We start from the raw sequence: 11,099 nt of genomic DNA on the forward strand, positions 1-11,099 counted from the left end.
CATAGCTTCTTATGGTTATTACCGCCGACCTTGTGTGTCCTATTGGTCAGGTCGTCCAACCCGCATTTCATTCACAGACTGAATTTGATCGACTCGTTCTTTTTGATGCTCCACCAGACTCATCCAGCATCTGGAGGGTATATTCCTTGTTAGGGATGTCCCCGTCCCACCTGTCCTCCAACCAAACGCGGGACGAAGTGGGATCGTCCCGTCCCGTCCCAATTCGTCCTAGCAACCAAACGCACCCTTACAGCACGCAAATGGGTGTAGTAGTTTATGGGAGGGAAAAGTTTTCTTTCGGTCGTTGAGGGGAATGGAGCGGGGAGGCGGCTTGATGTCAACTGCTCCCTGCCCGAGCCGCTTGTCCGGACGTTGACCCGGAGCCGGCGGCTAAACGGAAGATTTGTGTGTGGGGCATTGTCATCCTGTGTGGATTAGGAGCGGGCTCCCTGACAAGATTCTCTACTGCTAAAATATGTGCGTAGATCGAATATTAAACAGCAGCTTGTGATTGATTTCTAGCGTGGTTGCGAGCCTTGACGTGATTTCGAATTCAAAATTGTGGGAAAAAGAAGTACGTGAGGGTACAGCAAAGTCAGCCAGTCAGAGATCCTGTTTTCCTAGTAGTACACCCTTGTGATTGCCGTGCAAGTAATGCAATCTGTCTTATTTTTTCCTCTAATAAGAAACCGAGTTGAGCTTTTTTAAAAAAAAAAAATCCGATAGACCCCAGCTAACGGCATATCATTAGTAATTTATGCATATTAAATGGTACAGTGGAGTATGTGAAAAGTGAATAGATACATATTAAAAACCAATAATTGCAGTAGTATTAGATTAGATAAAAGCAAAGAAAGTTGTGAAACTTTTCTCTACCAATTATAACGCAGTATCCCATAATCATATGGCCTAAATCAAAAGCCGATAAAACAAACAACCGTAAAGCAGCCAGAAAGAGTGCCTTGGAACTGGAACCTTAACCATGAAGCGAAGCTTTGCTGAATATGACGCGAAACCTTTTCTCGAGCCAGAAGAAAAAGATTAAAGGGCAGCGCAAACGCATCAGCATGCAGATAGACCTCGGTTTAACTGATTCGGGCCCAGCCGCACCAAAAAAAGAAAGCATCACCAATCCATCACCCGATCCTCTGGCCTTTTCGGATCGGAAGCTTCAAGATCTCCGCCCACAAGCTTAGCCGGCCGGCACCGGCGCGCCAGCCCCCTGGTACCAAACCGGCCGAAACAAAGGCTTTCTTTAGTGGTCGCGAAAGCGAAACCCCTCGCCGCCCGTCCCGCCACCGCACGGAAACCGCCGGAGCCGCCCGCTCCCGTCCATCCTTGACCGCGTTGCGCTGCTGATGCGCAGGCGGCAGCTCCATTTCTCCGCGATTAGTTAAGCCGTTTAGCGAGGAGATTGGTCAAAGAAATCAAAGCAATGGATGTGTTTAGCTTCCATCCCCTTGTCGTATCAGCAGTGAGAGGGGCGGAGAAGCTTCTAGGTGGACGGATTGTCAGGGGGGGAGAGTTACCAAATCTTCCTCCGCTAATTCTATATTCTTTGGCTCTGATTAATGACACCCGCAGCGGATTCCTCGGTAGGCTCCGGGTGCTCGGGAACACCTGCTAAATTTTAACACCCGTTTCATCAGATGTTTGGATCCTAATTAGAAGTATTAAATATAATTTAATTATAAAAATAATTGCACAGATAGAGTCTAATTCGCGAGACGAATCTATTAAGCCTAATTAGTCCATAATTTGATAATGTTGTGCTACAGTAACCATTTTCTAATGATGGATTAATTAGTCTTAATAGATTCGTCTCGCGAATTACACTCCATACGTGCAATTAGTTTTATAATTAGTTCATATTTAATCCTTCTGATATGAGCTCAGCACCCCGTTCAGAGAACACAGAACCAATGCTGGCGAGTGGCGAGACAAGGCGAGCGGCGCACACACGAAAGTCTACTTCGAGGCCCCGTCTCTCCCCTCTCCTTATACGGACGGTGCCGTCGTCCTCACCAACTCCCCCTGCCAGATTTTAAGCGCCATGGCCAAACCATCTCGGCTTCCATTTCTTTCTCCCTCTCTCTCCGTCTGCGCTTCGCTTCCTCCTCGCTCCTCCCAGGCCTGCGCGAGATGAGTAACGGGGCCTGGTGAATCCAATCTTTAATGCGCTAGTTACTCCCAGGCGTCCACCTCGGCCAACCACCCGCGCATCCTTCCTTCCCCTCGCTTGCTCTGCCTGCCAAAACCCAACTCATCTTCTGCCCGCCTCTGCTCTGCTCGTTTCCCCCCTCCCCTGCTCTCCCCTGTTCTCCCAGCCCGAACGCGGCGAGCGTCGATCGACCCCGATCCGCCGCTCGAAACCCGACCTTCGCGCGCGCGCCGGGGGTGCCATGCCCGGGAACGCGGAAGCCGGTTCTTCGGGGCGCCCTGTCGTCTGACGTCGCGCCGGCCGGCCGGCCGCCTCCTTTGCGCGCCTCCGCCATGGCCGAGGACCACGGGTCGTCGCGGCACATGTCGGCGTCGCAGAAGGAGCTGGGCGACGAGGACGCGCGGGTGGTGCGCGTGGGCGACGCCGAGCGCACCAACGAGCGCCTCGACTTCGCGGGCAACGCCGTGCGCACCGCCAAGTACTCGCCGCTCACCTTCCTGCCGCGGAACCTCTTCGAGCAGTTCCACCGCCTCGCCTACGTCTACTTCCTCGTCATCGCCGTGCTCAACCAGCTGCCCCAGCTCGCCGTCTTCGGACGCGGGGCCTCCGTTATGCCGCTCGCCTTCGTCCTCATCGTCACTGCCGTCAAGGACGCGTACGAGGACTGGCGGCGCCACCGCTCCGACCGCGCCGAGAACGGCCGCCTCGCCGCCGTCCTCTCCCCCGGGGGCGCCCAATTCCTCCCGACCAAGTGGAAGGACGTCCGCGTCGGCGACGTCGTGCGGGTCGTCTCCGACGAGTCGCTCCCCGCGGACATGGTCCTCCTCGCCACCAGCGAAACCACCGGCGTGGCGTACGTGCAGACGCTCAACCTTGACGGCGAGTCCAACCTCAAGACCCGCTACGCCAAGCAAGAGACCCTGTCCACGCCACCCGAGCGGCTCGCCGGCGCCGTCATCCGCTGCGAGCGCCCCAGCCGGAACATCTACGGCTTCCAGGCCAACCTCGAGCTCGAGGGGGAGAGCCGCCGGATACCACTCGGCCCGTCCAACATCGTGCTGCGCGGCTGCGAGCTCAAGAACACGGCCTGGGCCGTCGGCGTGGTGGTGTACGCGGGCCGGGAGACCAAGGCCATGCTCAACAACGCCGGCGCGCCCAAGAAGCGCAGCCGCCTCGAGACGCACATGAACCGCGAGACGCTCTTCCTCTCCGCCATCCTCGTCGTGCTCTGCGCGCTCGTCGCCACGCTCTCCGGCGTCTGGCTGCGCACCCACGAGGAGGAGCTCGAGCTCGCGCAGTTCTTCCACAAGAAGGACTACCTGAAGCGGGACAAGAACAATGACTACGAGAACTACAATTACTACGGCATAGTGGCTCAGATCGTGTTCATCTTCCTCATGGCGGTCATCGTGTTCCAGATCATGATACCCATCTCGCTCTACATCTCCATGGAGCTCGTCAGGCTCGGCCAGGCCTACTTCATGATCCGGGACACCAGGCTGTTCGACGAGTCGTCCAACTCGAGGTTCCAGTGCCGGGCTCTCAACATCAACGAGGATCTAGGCCAAATTAAGTGCATCTTCTCTGATAAGACCGGCACGCTCACGCAGAACAAGATGGAGTTCCGGTGCGCGAGCATTGACGGTGTCGATTACAGTGACATCGCACGGCAGCGACCTGCTGGTAGGATAGTTTCTCCCTTATCCCCGTCAATTCTTTTGATTAGGAGAGCCATTGTTGGCAATTGATTGCTTTTGATTCATAGCAGAGGGTGATCGTGTTTGGGCGCCAAAGATATCGGTGAACACCGACCGGGAGCTGGTGAAGTTGATCAGGGATGGGGGTCATACCGAGCAAGGGAAGCAGACCCGAGATTTCTTTCTCGCCCTGGCAACGTGCAACACCATTGTCCCCATGGTCACCGATGGCCCGGACCCTAAGAAGAAGGTGATTGATTACCAGGGCGAGTCACCGGATGAGCAGGCATTGGTCTCTGCCGCGGCGGCTTATGGCTTTGTGCTAGTGGAACGAACATCAGGGCACATTGTGATCGATGTCCTTGGTGAGAAACAGAGGTATTATTAATCGAGACATTCTTCTTGTGGTAATAACGTAGGCACTGGTTGACGCTTTCGGTGGAGCGCCACTAAAAGATTAACAGCAATAGAAATAGGGACAACGAGACGTGCAGTTTTTTCTTTACTCTCATGGCAGCGGTAGCTTTTGTTGGTTTCTGTCTTTTAGTAGTTCAAACTTTGGTTATTTGTGGCTGTTGCTTGCATTGCTCTTTTTGGGCCTCTAGTGCGGACAATTGGTGGTGTTTCTAGTACTGGAGCGGTTGAAAAACTGTCTCGACTACTTTACCTGAATTTGTGTAGTTCCTTGATCGCTATTGATTGACTCCATTTATCTTGTACATGCAGAGAAGTAGCATCTTTCACACAAGCATTTTTTTTGTGGCTCTTGCCTTTCCTATTTCCTTGAACATTTGCTTAATTAATCGCCTTTTACTGGACTTGATTTGCAGATATGATGTCCTTGGGCTTCATGAGTTCGACAGTGACCGCAAGAGGATGTCTGTTATAATTGGCTGCCCTGATAAGTCTGTCAAGCTGTTTGTAAAAGGCGCAGATAGTTCAATGTTTGGAATCATTGACAAAAATGTCAATTCAGATGTTGTCCAAGCAACTGAGAAGCATCTCCATTCATATTCATCATTAGGCCTGCGAACGCTTGTCATCGGTATGCGGGAACTTAGCCAAGAAGAGTTTCAGGAGTGGCAAATGGCTTATGAAAAGGCTAGCACCGCACTACTAGGAAGAGGAAACCTACTCCGTGGCGTGGCTGCTGACATCGAGAGGAACTTGTGCCTATTGGGAGCGTCTGGTATTGAGGACAAGCTGCAAGATGGAGTACCTGAAGCAATTGAGAAACTGAGGCAAGCAGGGATCAAGGTTTGGGTGCTAACAGGTGACAAGCAAGAAACTGCCATCTCCATTGGCTATTCCTGCAAGCTTTTGACAAGGGACATGGTACAGATTGTAATCAACAGTCGCTCAAGAGATTCATGCAGAAAGAGTCTGGATGATGCAATGGCCATGGTTAACAAATACCAATCATTCTCGGCAGACCCACAACTCAGAGTGCCCCTTGCTTTGATTATTGATGGAAACAGCCTTGTCTATATTTTTGATGCGGATTGGGATGAGAAGGTATACTATCATACTAGAGTCTGTAAACTTATAAAATTTTATCGTCAGCAACTCATGAATTTTCGATTTTGCAGCTCTTTGAAATCGCAATAGCTTGTGATGTCGTCCTATGCTGTCGGGTAGCTCCCCTACAGAAGGCTGGTATTGTTGATCTCATAAAGAAGAGAACGAGTGACATGACTCTAGCTATTGGAGATGGTATGAATTGTTTTCTTATATTCTAGTTCAGAACCTCGGTTATCCTTTATTTTGTCAAAAATCTGAAAAGAAACATGTTTTCAGGTGCAAATGATGTATCCATGATTCAAATGGCTGACGTTGGCATTGGCATCAGCGGACAAGAGGGAAGGCAAGCTGTTATGGCCTCAGATTTCGCCATGGGGCAATTCAGATTTTTAGTTCCTCTATTGTTGGTTCATGGCCATTGGAACTACCAGAGGATGGCATACATGATCTTATATAACTTTTACAGAAATGCTACTTTTGTCTTTGTACTATTCTGGTAAGCACATGTCCATAATTAACTACTTGGTTCAGTCTGCATAAGGAATAAACATTAATTCATTAACCATTGCAGGTATGTACTTTACACTGGTTTCACCCTGACAACAGCAATAACTGAGTGGAGCAGCGTGCTGTACTCTGTGATATACACTGCTGTCCCTACTATTGTTGTTGCCATTCTCGACAAGGATCTCAGCCGTCGGACATTGCTGAAATATCCCCAGCTATATGGCCCAGGACAGCGTGAGGAGAATTACAATCTGAGGCTGTTCATCTTCATCATGATGGACTCCATCTGGCAGAGCATTGCATGTTTCTTCATCCCTTACCTTGCATATAGGAAGAGTGTAATTGACAGTTCCAGCCTTGGAGACCTCTGGACACTCTCTGTTGTCATTCTTGTTAACATTCACCTGGCAATGGATGTCATCAGATGGAACTGGATCACACATGTGGCGATATGGGGTAGCATTGTTGCGACATGGATTTGCGTCATGATCATAGACTCCATACCGATCATGCCTGGTTTCTGGTATGCACCCATCCTTAATACTTGTCTATTTATGAGATAAATGCCTGCATGGTTGCTGATTCTGTAAATTGTATGACAGGGCAATCTATAAGGTGATGGGAACTGGGTTGTTCTGGGCATTGTTGCTTGCGGTAACCGTAGTCGGGATGATTCCTCATTTTGCCGCAAAGGCCTTCAGTGAGTATTTCACCCCCAGTGACATTCAAATCGCAAGAGAAATGGAGAAGTCACAAGATACCCATGATGCAACCCATCCAGAAGTTCAGATGAGTTCTGTAAGTAGAGCTTAGAGTAGGGGATTACTCAGTGATCTTTTGTTCATTCAAATAGGATAGCTCTGGTTCTTTTTGTTGTGTATAGGCAATTCTTTCAGCAGTGGGCAAGCTTTCTTGATGCTTGCTCCCTTGCCAACTATCCAAAGGATAGGTCCCTTGTATCCATTGTGTGTATCCACTAGCCAAATTTTGTTGATTTACATGAAAGGAAATCATACAGGAGTTAATTGTACAAAATAGAAACCGGTCCGCATGCCTTATGATGGTATACAGTACACATTCACTAGAGTCAACTGTACAAATTCAGCAACCGTACCAGCTTTGTTGCAGCCTTATCTGCTGGTTCCCTCCAAAATCCCAACTTTAGCACTATGAAAAAGAAGATTCCCTATCACATCAAACCTACGGTATATGGAGTACTAAATGTAGATGAAATTAAAAATTAATTGTACAGTTTTGTTGTACTTTGCGAGACGAATCTTTTAAGCCTAATTAGTCAGTATTTGGACAATAATTCACAAATACAAACGAAATGCTACAGTTGTGCATTTATGGCAAAATGCTAATTTTGCCACTCCCAAATTGGGAAATAAACAAGGCTAGTTCAGTAACCTCATTGAATCAATTATAAAAACATTATAACGGTGGTTCAGTTAAAAGTTTGAACAAATGATTGGATAATATGATATGGACAGACTGGGTACAAGATGATTGGGAATCTGGGAAATTTCTTCCCCCGTCTCTGTCCCAAGATGCAGCTGATCCATGCAACGTCATTGTCTAGGATGTGAGGCTGATTGAGACGATAATCCATCAGGTATACGTTGCTGGTCTGCTGCTTTCAGTATTAGGCCCCAACTAAGCTTTAGTCCGCTAAAATCTAGAACTACAGTTAGGGGGTATCCAGTTTAGGAGGTACTGGGTACAGTGCTAAACTTTAACAGTACCACATCAGATATTCGGATGCTATGAGCTAATTATATAACTAATTGCACCTGGCTAATTCGCGAGACGAATCTATTAAGCCTAATTAATCCATCATTAGCAAATGGTCACTGTAGCACTATATTATCAAATCATGGATTAATTAGGTTTAATAGATTTGTCTCGCGAAATTAAACTCCATCCGTGTAGTTTTGTAATTAGCCTATGTTTAATACTCCTAAACATCCAATTCTATGTTTAATACTCCTAAACATCCAAAGTGACCGTGACAGGTGCTAAACGGGGTCTACAACTACAGTAACTTGAGTTGGAGAGGTATTTCTCTATTCTACCCATCCCTTCCACCTCCCATCGATCTTCTCTCTCCCTTATCCTCCTCCAGTCATCCTGCTCCACGCCTCCACCAATCTCCTTCGTCGCACGGCCCGAGCATCGGCGACCGCGACCAGAGCACACGCGGGCGAGCGCGTCGGCGACCGGAGCACAACGCGGGCGGAGCAACGGCGGGCGCGAGGAGGGAGGGGTGGCGGCCGGCCCAAGCCGCCCCTCCCAGCGGAGCTGCCCCGCCCCTCCCCGGATGCGTGGGTGGCGCAGGAGGGGCTCGCCCGCGGAGGCCTCGCCGGGAGTGGGATGCGGCGGCGCGGGGAGGAGGGAGGGGTGGCGGCCGGCCCAAGCCGCCCGTCCCGGCGGAGCTGCCCCGCCCCTCCCGATGCGCGGGTGGCGCAGGAGGGGCTCGCCCGCGGAGGCCTCGCCGGGAGTGGGATGCGGCGGCACGGGGAGGAGGGAGGGGTGGCGGCCGGCGCAGGCCACCCGTCCCGGCGGAGCTGCCCCGTCCCTCCCCGGATGCGCGGGCGGCGCAAAAGGGGCTTGCCCGCGGCTTCCTCGTCGGGAGTGGGATGCGGCGGCGCGGGGAGGAGGGAGGGGCGCAGCACGATGAAGGAGAGGGGCGTGCGGCGCTCGGCAAGAAAAAGGGGAAAGGGAGGGAGACCGACGGGAGGGAGACCAACAAGGACAATGAGTTAATGCTGAGGGTATTTTGGTCTTTCGTCACGTTTAGCAAGTTTTAGGTGTGCTCAAATTTTGTATAACCAACTAGAAGGAAAATGTGAGCTTGTCCATGTCACTCTTCTCAAATGTGTACGCATCTTAAAATGAAAAACTGGTAGGCAATGAATTCAAGTAAAGAAATCTGCCTGGGGTTCAAACAATATTGAATGGTCAACAGTTTGACTTGCTTAGGGCTGTTATGTCACAGCCCAGAAGAAACCTCCATGTCAATAGAATCCATTTTGATTACTCAAAGCCAGAGTGTAATATACTGTAATACTACTATCTCAATGTCCAGACCACCTATGCGATTTTTATTTCAACAACAGTGAAGCAAATTAGAAGTAACATCAAAGACCAAGTATTCAGAGTTTACCGCATTTTTATTATTTTTCATTTTGACCAAAGTTCTTCCTGACCGCCACTTAGTTTTCTGCAACATTTTTTTTGTCTAATCCGGGTACTCTAGGTGCATCATGGAAGCAACAAAATTATAGGTTCAACAGTAGTTGCAGTATGTGCTGCAAACGTCACGATACATCGCCATGTAACCGTGATAAGGATTATCTGAAACACACAAAATGCACCTAAAAAAACCTCAGTTCCTTAAGACAATTACTGACAGTGCAACTTTTTTAATAACTTTTTCTTAAGAAAAAACTTTTTTCAATTCGAGAATCACTGCCACAGGTTGCCACAAAAGCTGTATCTTAACCACTGAGATATCCAATGTGATATTGTGATCCCTACATCAAAAAACGCATCAGCTGGCGCGCGTATCAATCAGATCACACCTCCTGAACTCCTCGCAATTCATCAATCAATAGAACGGAAGCATCTTCCACTTCTGGTTGCAGCCGCCGTGCCGTGGGAAGACTATAATGGCTGTGCCGTCATGCGCGCCGCCAGCCTCAGGAACGCCACTCGCCGCGTCAAGGACGAGACCGACGTCGCTCACGGTGCGGATGTTGTGGTACTCCTCGCCTACATCGTCGCTCTGCGTCCACAGCAGGGCCACACCCACAGAGTCCGGCTTGTGGCCGACGAGGTAAACCTGCCGCGCAAAAACGTGAGCACCCAGGGTCGCGTTACATGGAAAGATCCACGCGTTTTTCGCAGATGGAACGGGGAAAAAACGGAAGTACCAGCTCGTCGCCGCGGCAGTGCCCCAGGGCCTTCCCGGTGGCCCGGTTCACGAGCGCGAACGCCCGGTGACCCTCGTCGTCCGTCACGTGGCCGGTGTTGCGGAAGCTCTGGACCCAACACTGCACGAGAAGGAAACATTGTCGTGTGACGCGATGACGACCGCTGCAGGAACCGAACAAAGCGTGAGCAGAGGCGCGCACACGACCTGTCGCTGGTCCTCCCTGTCGGCGCGGGCGAGGACGGCTGCGCCGTCACGAACAGTGAGGCTCAGGCCCTGGCCGCTCCGGCACAGGATTTGGACCGGCCGCGCGTGCTCTGGCGGTGGCAGCTCCGGCCCTGGCGCAGCGGGGGCACTGCGCGGGGCGATCCGCCACTGCTGGTTCTGGCCGCCGTTCCAGCGGAAGAGGATCAGGCGCGTGCCGTCGCGCGCGCCGCCGTAGTCAGGGATGGCCTGCTCCGCGTCGAAGATGTAGTCCATGTTGTTGATCATGTGGATGCGCCGGAAGCCGTCGCCCAGGTGCTCCTCGCTCTCGGCCCACAGGACTGACTCGTCCACGTACCCCGCCGGGTAGAACTTGATGGCTCGGACCTACATTTTCGTTGCGGCAGTCATCCCGCAAGTTCAGATAAACGGCGAAGGGAAATCTAGGAAGATGGCTCACTGGGCAAGAGTGGCCGAAGGAGTGCTTCAGCGCTTCTCCGGTGGCTTTGTTGACCAGGGCAAACGCCGGTGAGCCTGCCTCGTCCGTGAGTCCGGCGCCGTACCTCATGTCCTTGAGCCACAGCTACATTACACCAGACAATGCAAACATCACATGTGGGAACATTAGAACAGTGCAGGAGAGCATCGCAGATGCGGAGAAGTGGCAGTGTGCAAGTTCGAAACCACAGAGGTACGCGAGAAATTAACGAAGGAACTAAGAACTCCTTGCACCTGTCGGTCGTCGCGGGCGTCAGCCTTGGTTAGGACGGCCTCGCCGTCAACGATTGCGAGGCTAAGGTCGTCGGACGCGCGGCAGCGGATCATGAACGTGGAAGCCATGGCAGCTGTCCTGAGCTTATGTCCCTGGAGTACGTCGCGTGCTTCGGCGCTCCAAGCACAACTTTTCCCGTCGTTGTTTAGAAACACAAGGAAACCCTTGGCATTCTACAGTGCTTTTATAACTGCGGCTAACAGCAGTCGAGCAATTGAGAATCGTTCGGTTCGTCTTCTGCAAAATGACTCGGCGACGGTCCATGTTCCAAGCAACATGGGAAATGTACCGTCCTTTGTCAGT

At 51.2% G+C, this 11,099-nt stretch overlaps 2 protein-coding genes across 4 annotated transcripts; one reads left to right on the top strand and one right to left on the bottom strand.

The window, feature by feature from the left end:
• The first annotated feature begins 1,929 nt into the window (after positions 1 to 1,929).
• Positions 1,930 to 8,961, top strand: LOC101779862 (phospholipid-transporting ATPase 1). Of its 3 annotated transcripts, none has more exons than XM_012843076.2 (8): positions 1,930 to 3,844; positions 3,927 to 4,236; positions 4,689 to 5,373; positions 5,448 to 5,571; positions 5,656 to 5,875; positions 5,951 to 6,409; positions 6,489 to 6,684; positions 7,902 to 8,961. In XM_012843076.2, the coding sequence occupies exons 1-8, from the start codon at positions 2,494 to 2,496 to the stop codon at positions 8,694 to 8,696; spliced, it is 4,140 nt and encodes a 1,379-aa protein (XP_012698530.1). In that variant the 5' UTR covers positions 1,930 to 2,493; the 3' UTR covers positions 8,697 to 8,961. The 3 variants fall into 3 exon arrangements, with proteins under 3 accessions (XP_012698530.1, XP_004984517.2, XP_012698531.1); XM_004984460.3 differs by having other exon boundaries at positions 1,938 to 3,844; positions 3,930 to 4,236; XM_012843077.2 differs by lacking the exon at positions 7,902 to 8,961 and having other exon boundaries at positions 1,952 to 3,844; positions 3,930 to 4,236; positions 6,489 to 6,970.
• Positions 8,962 to 9,496: 535 nt separating this feature from the next.
• Positions 9,497 to 10,864, bottom strand: LOC101764200 (ricin B-like lectin R40G2). The gene is made up of 5 exons (XM_004986960.1): positions 10,757 to 10,864; positions 10,485 to 10,607; positions 10,028 to 10,411; positions 9,822 to 9,941; positions 9,497 to 9,730 (listed from the first exon to the last, which is right to left on the bottom strand). The coding sequence occupies exons 1-5, from the start codon at positions 10,862 to 10,864 to the stop codon at positions 9,497 to 9,499; spliced, it is 969 nt and encodes a 322-aa protein (XP_004987017.1).
• Between the last annotated feature and the right edge of the window lie 235 nt (positions 10,865 to 11,099).

Source organism: Setaria italica, chromosome IX, assembly GCF_000263155.2.
Source record: "Setaria italica strain Yugu1 chromosome IX, Setaria_italica_v2.0, whole genome shotgun sequence".
Classification (NCBI taxonomy): domain Eukaryota; kingdom Viridiplantae; phylum Streptophyta; class Magnoliopsida; order Poales; family Poaceae; genus Setaria; species Setaria italica.

Coding starts and splice junctions, on each gene's coding strand:
- LOC101764200 (XM_004986960.1), bottom strand. CDS start 10,864: ATGGCTTCCACGTTCATGATCCGCTGCCGCGCGTCCGACGACCTTAGC. Junction 10,608..10,756: donor ACGCCCGCGACGACCGACAG/GTGCAAGGAGTT, acceptor GGTGTAATGTAG/CTGTGGCTCAAGGACATGAG. Junction 10,412..10,484: donor CCTTCGGCCACTCTTGCCCA/GTGAGCCATCTT, acceptor ACGAAAATGTAG/GTCCGAGCCATCAAGTTCTA.
- LOC101779862 (XM_012843076.2), top strand. CDS start 2,494: ATGGCCGAGGACCACGGGTCGTCGCGGCACATGTCGGCGTCGCAGAAG. Junction 5,572..5,655: donor GACTCTAGCTATTGGAGATG/GTATGAATTGTT, acceptor ACATGTTTTCAG/GTGCAAATGATGTATCCATG. Junction 6,685..7,901: donor CAGAAGTTCAGATGAGTTCT/GTAAGTAGAGCT, acceptor TGACCGTGACAG/GTGCTAAACGGGGTCTACAA.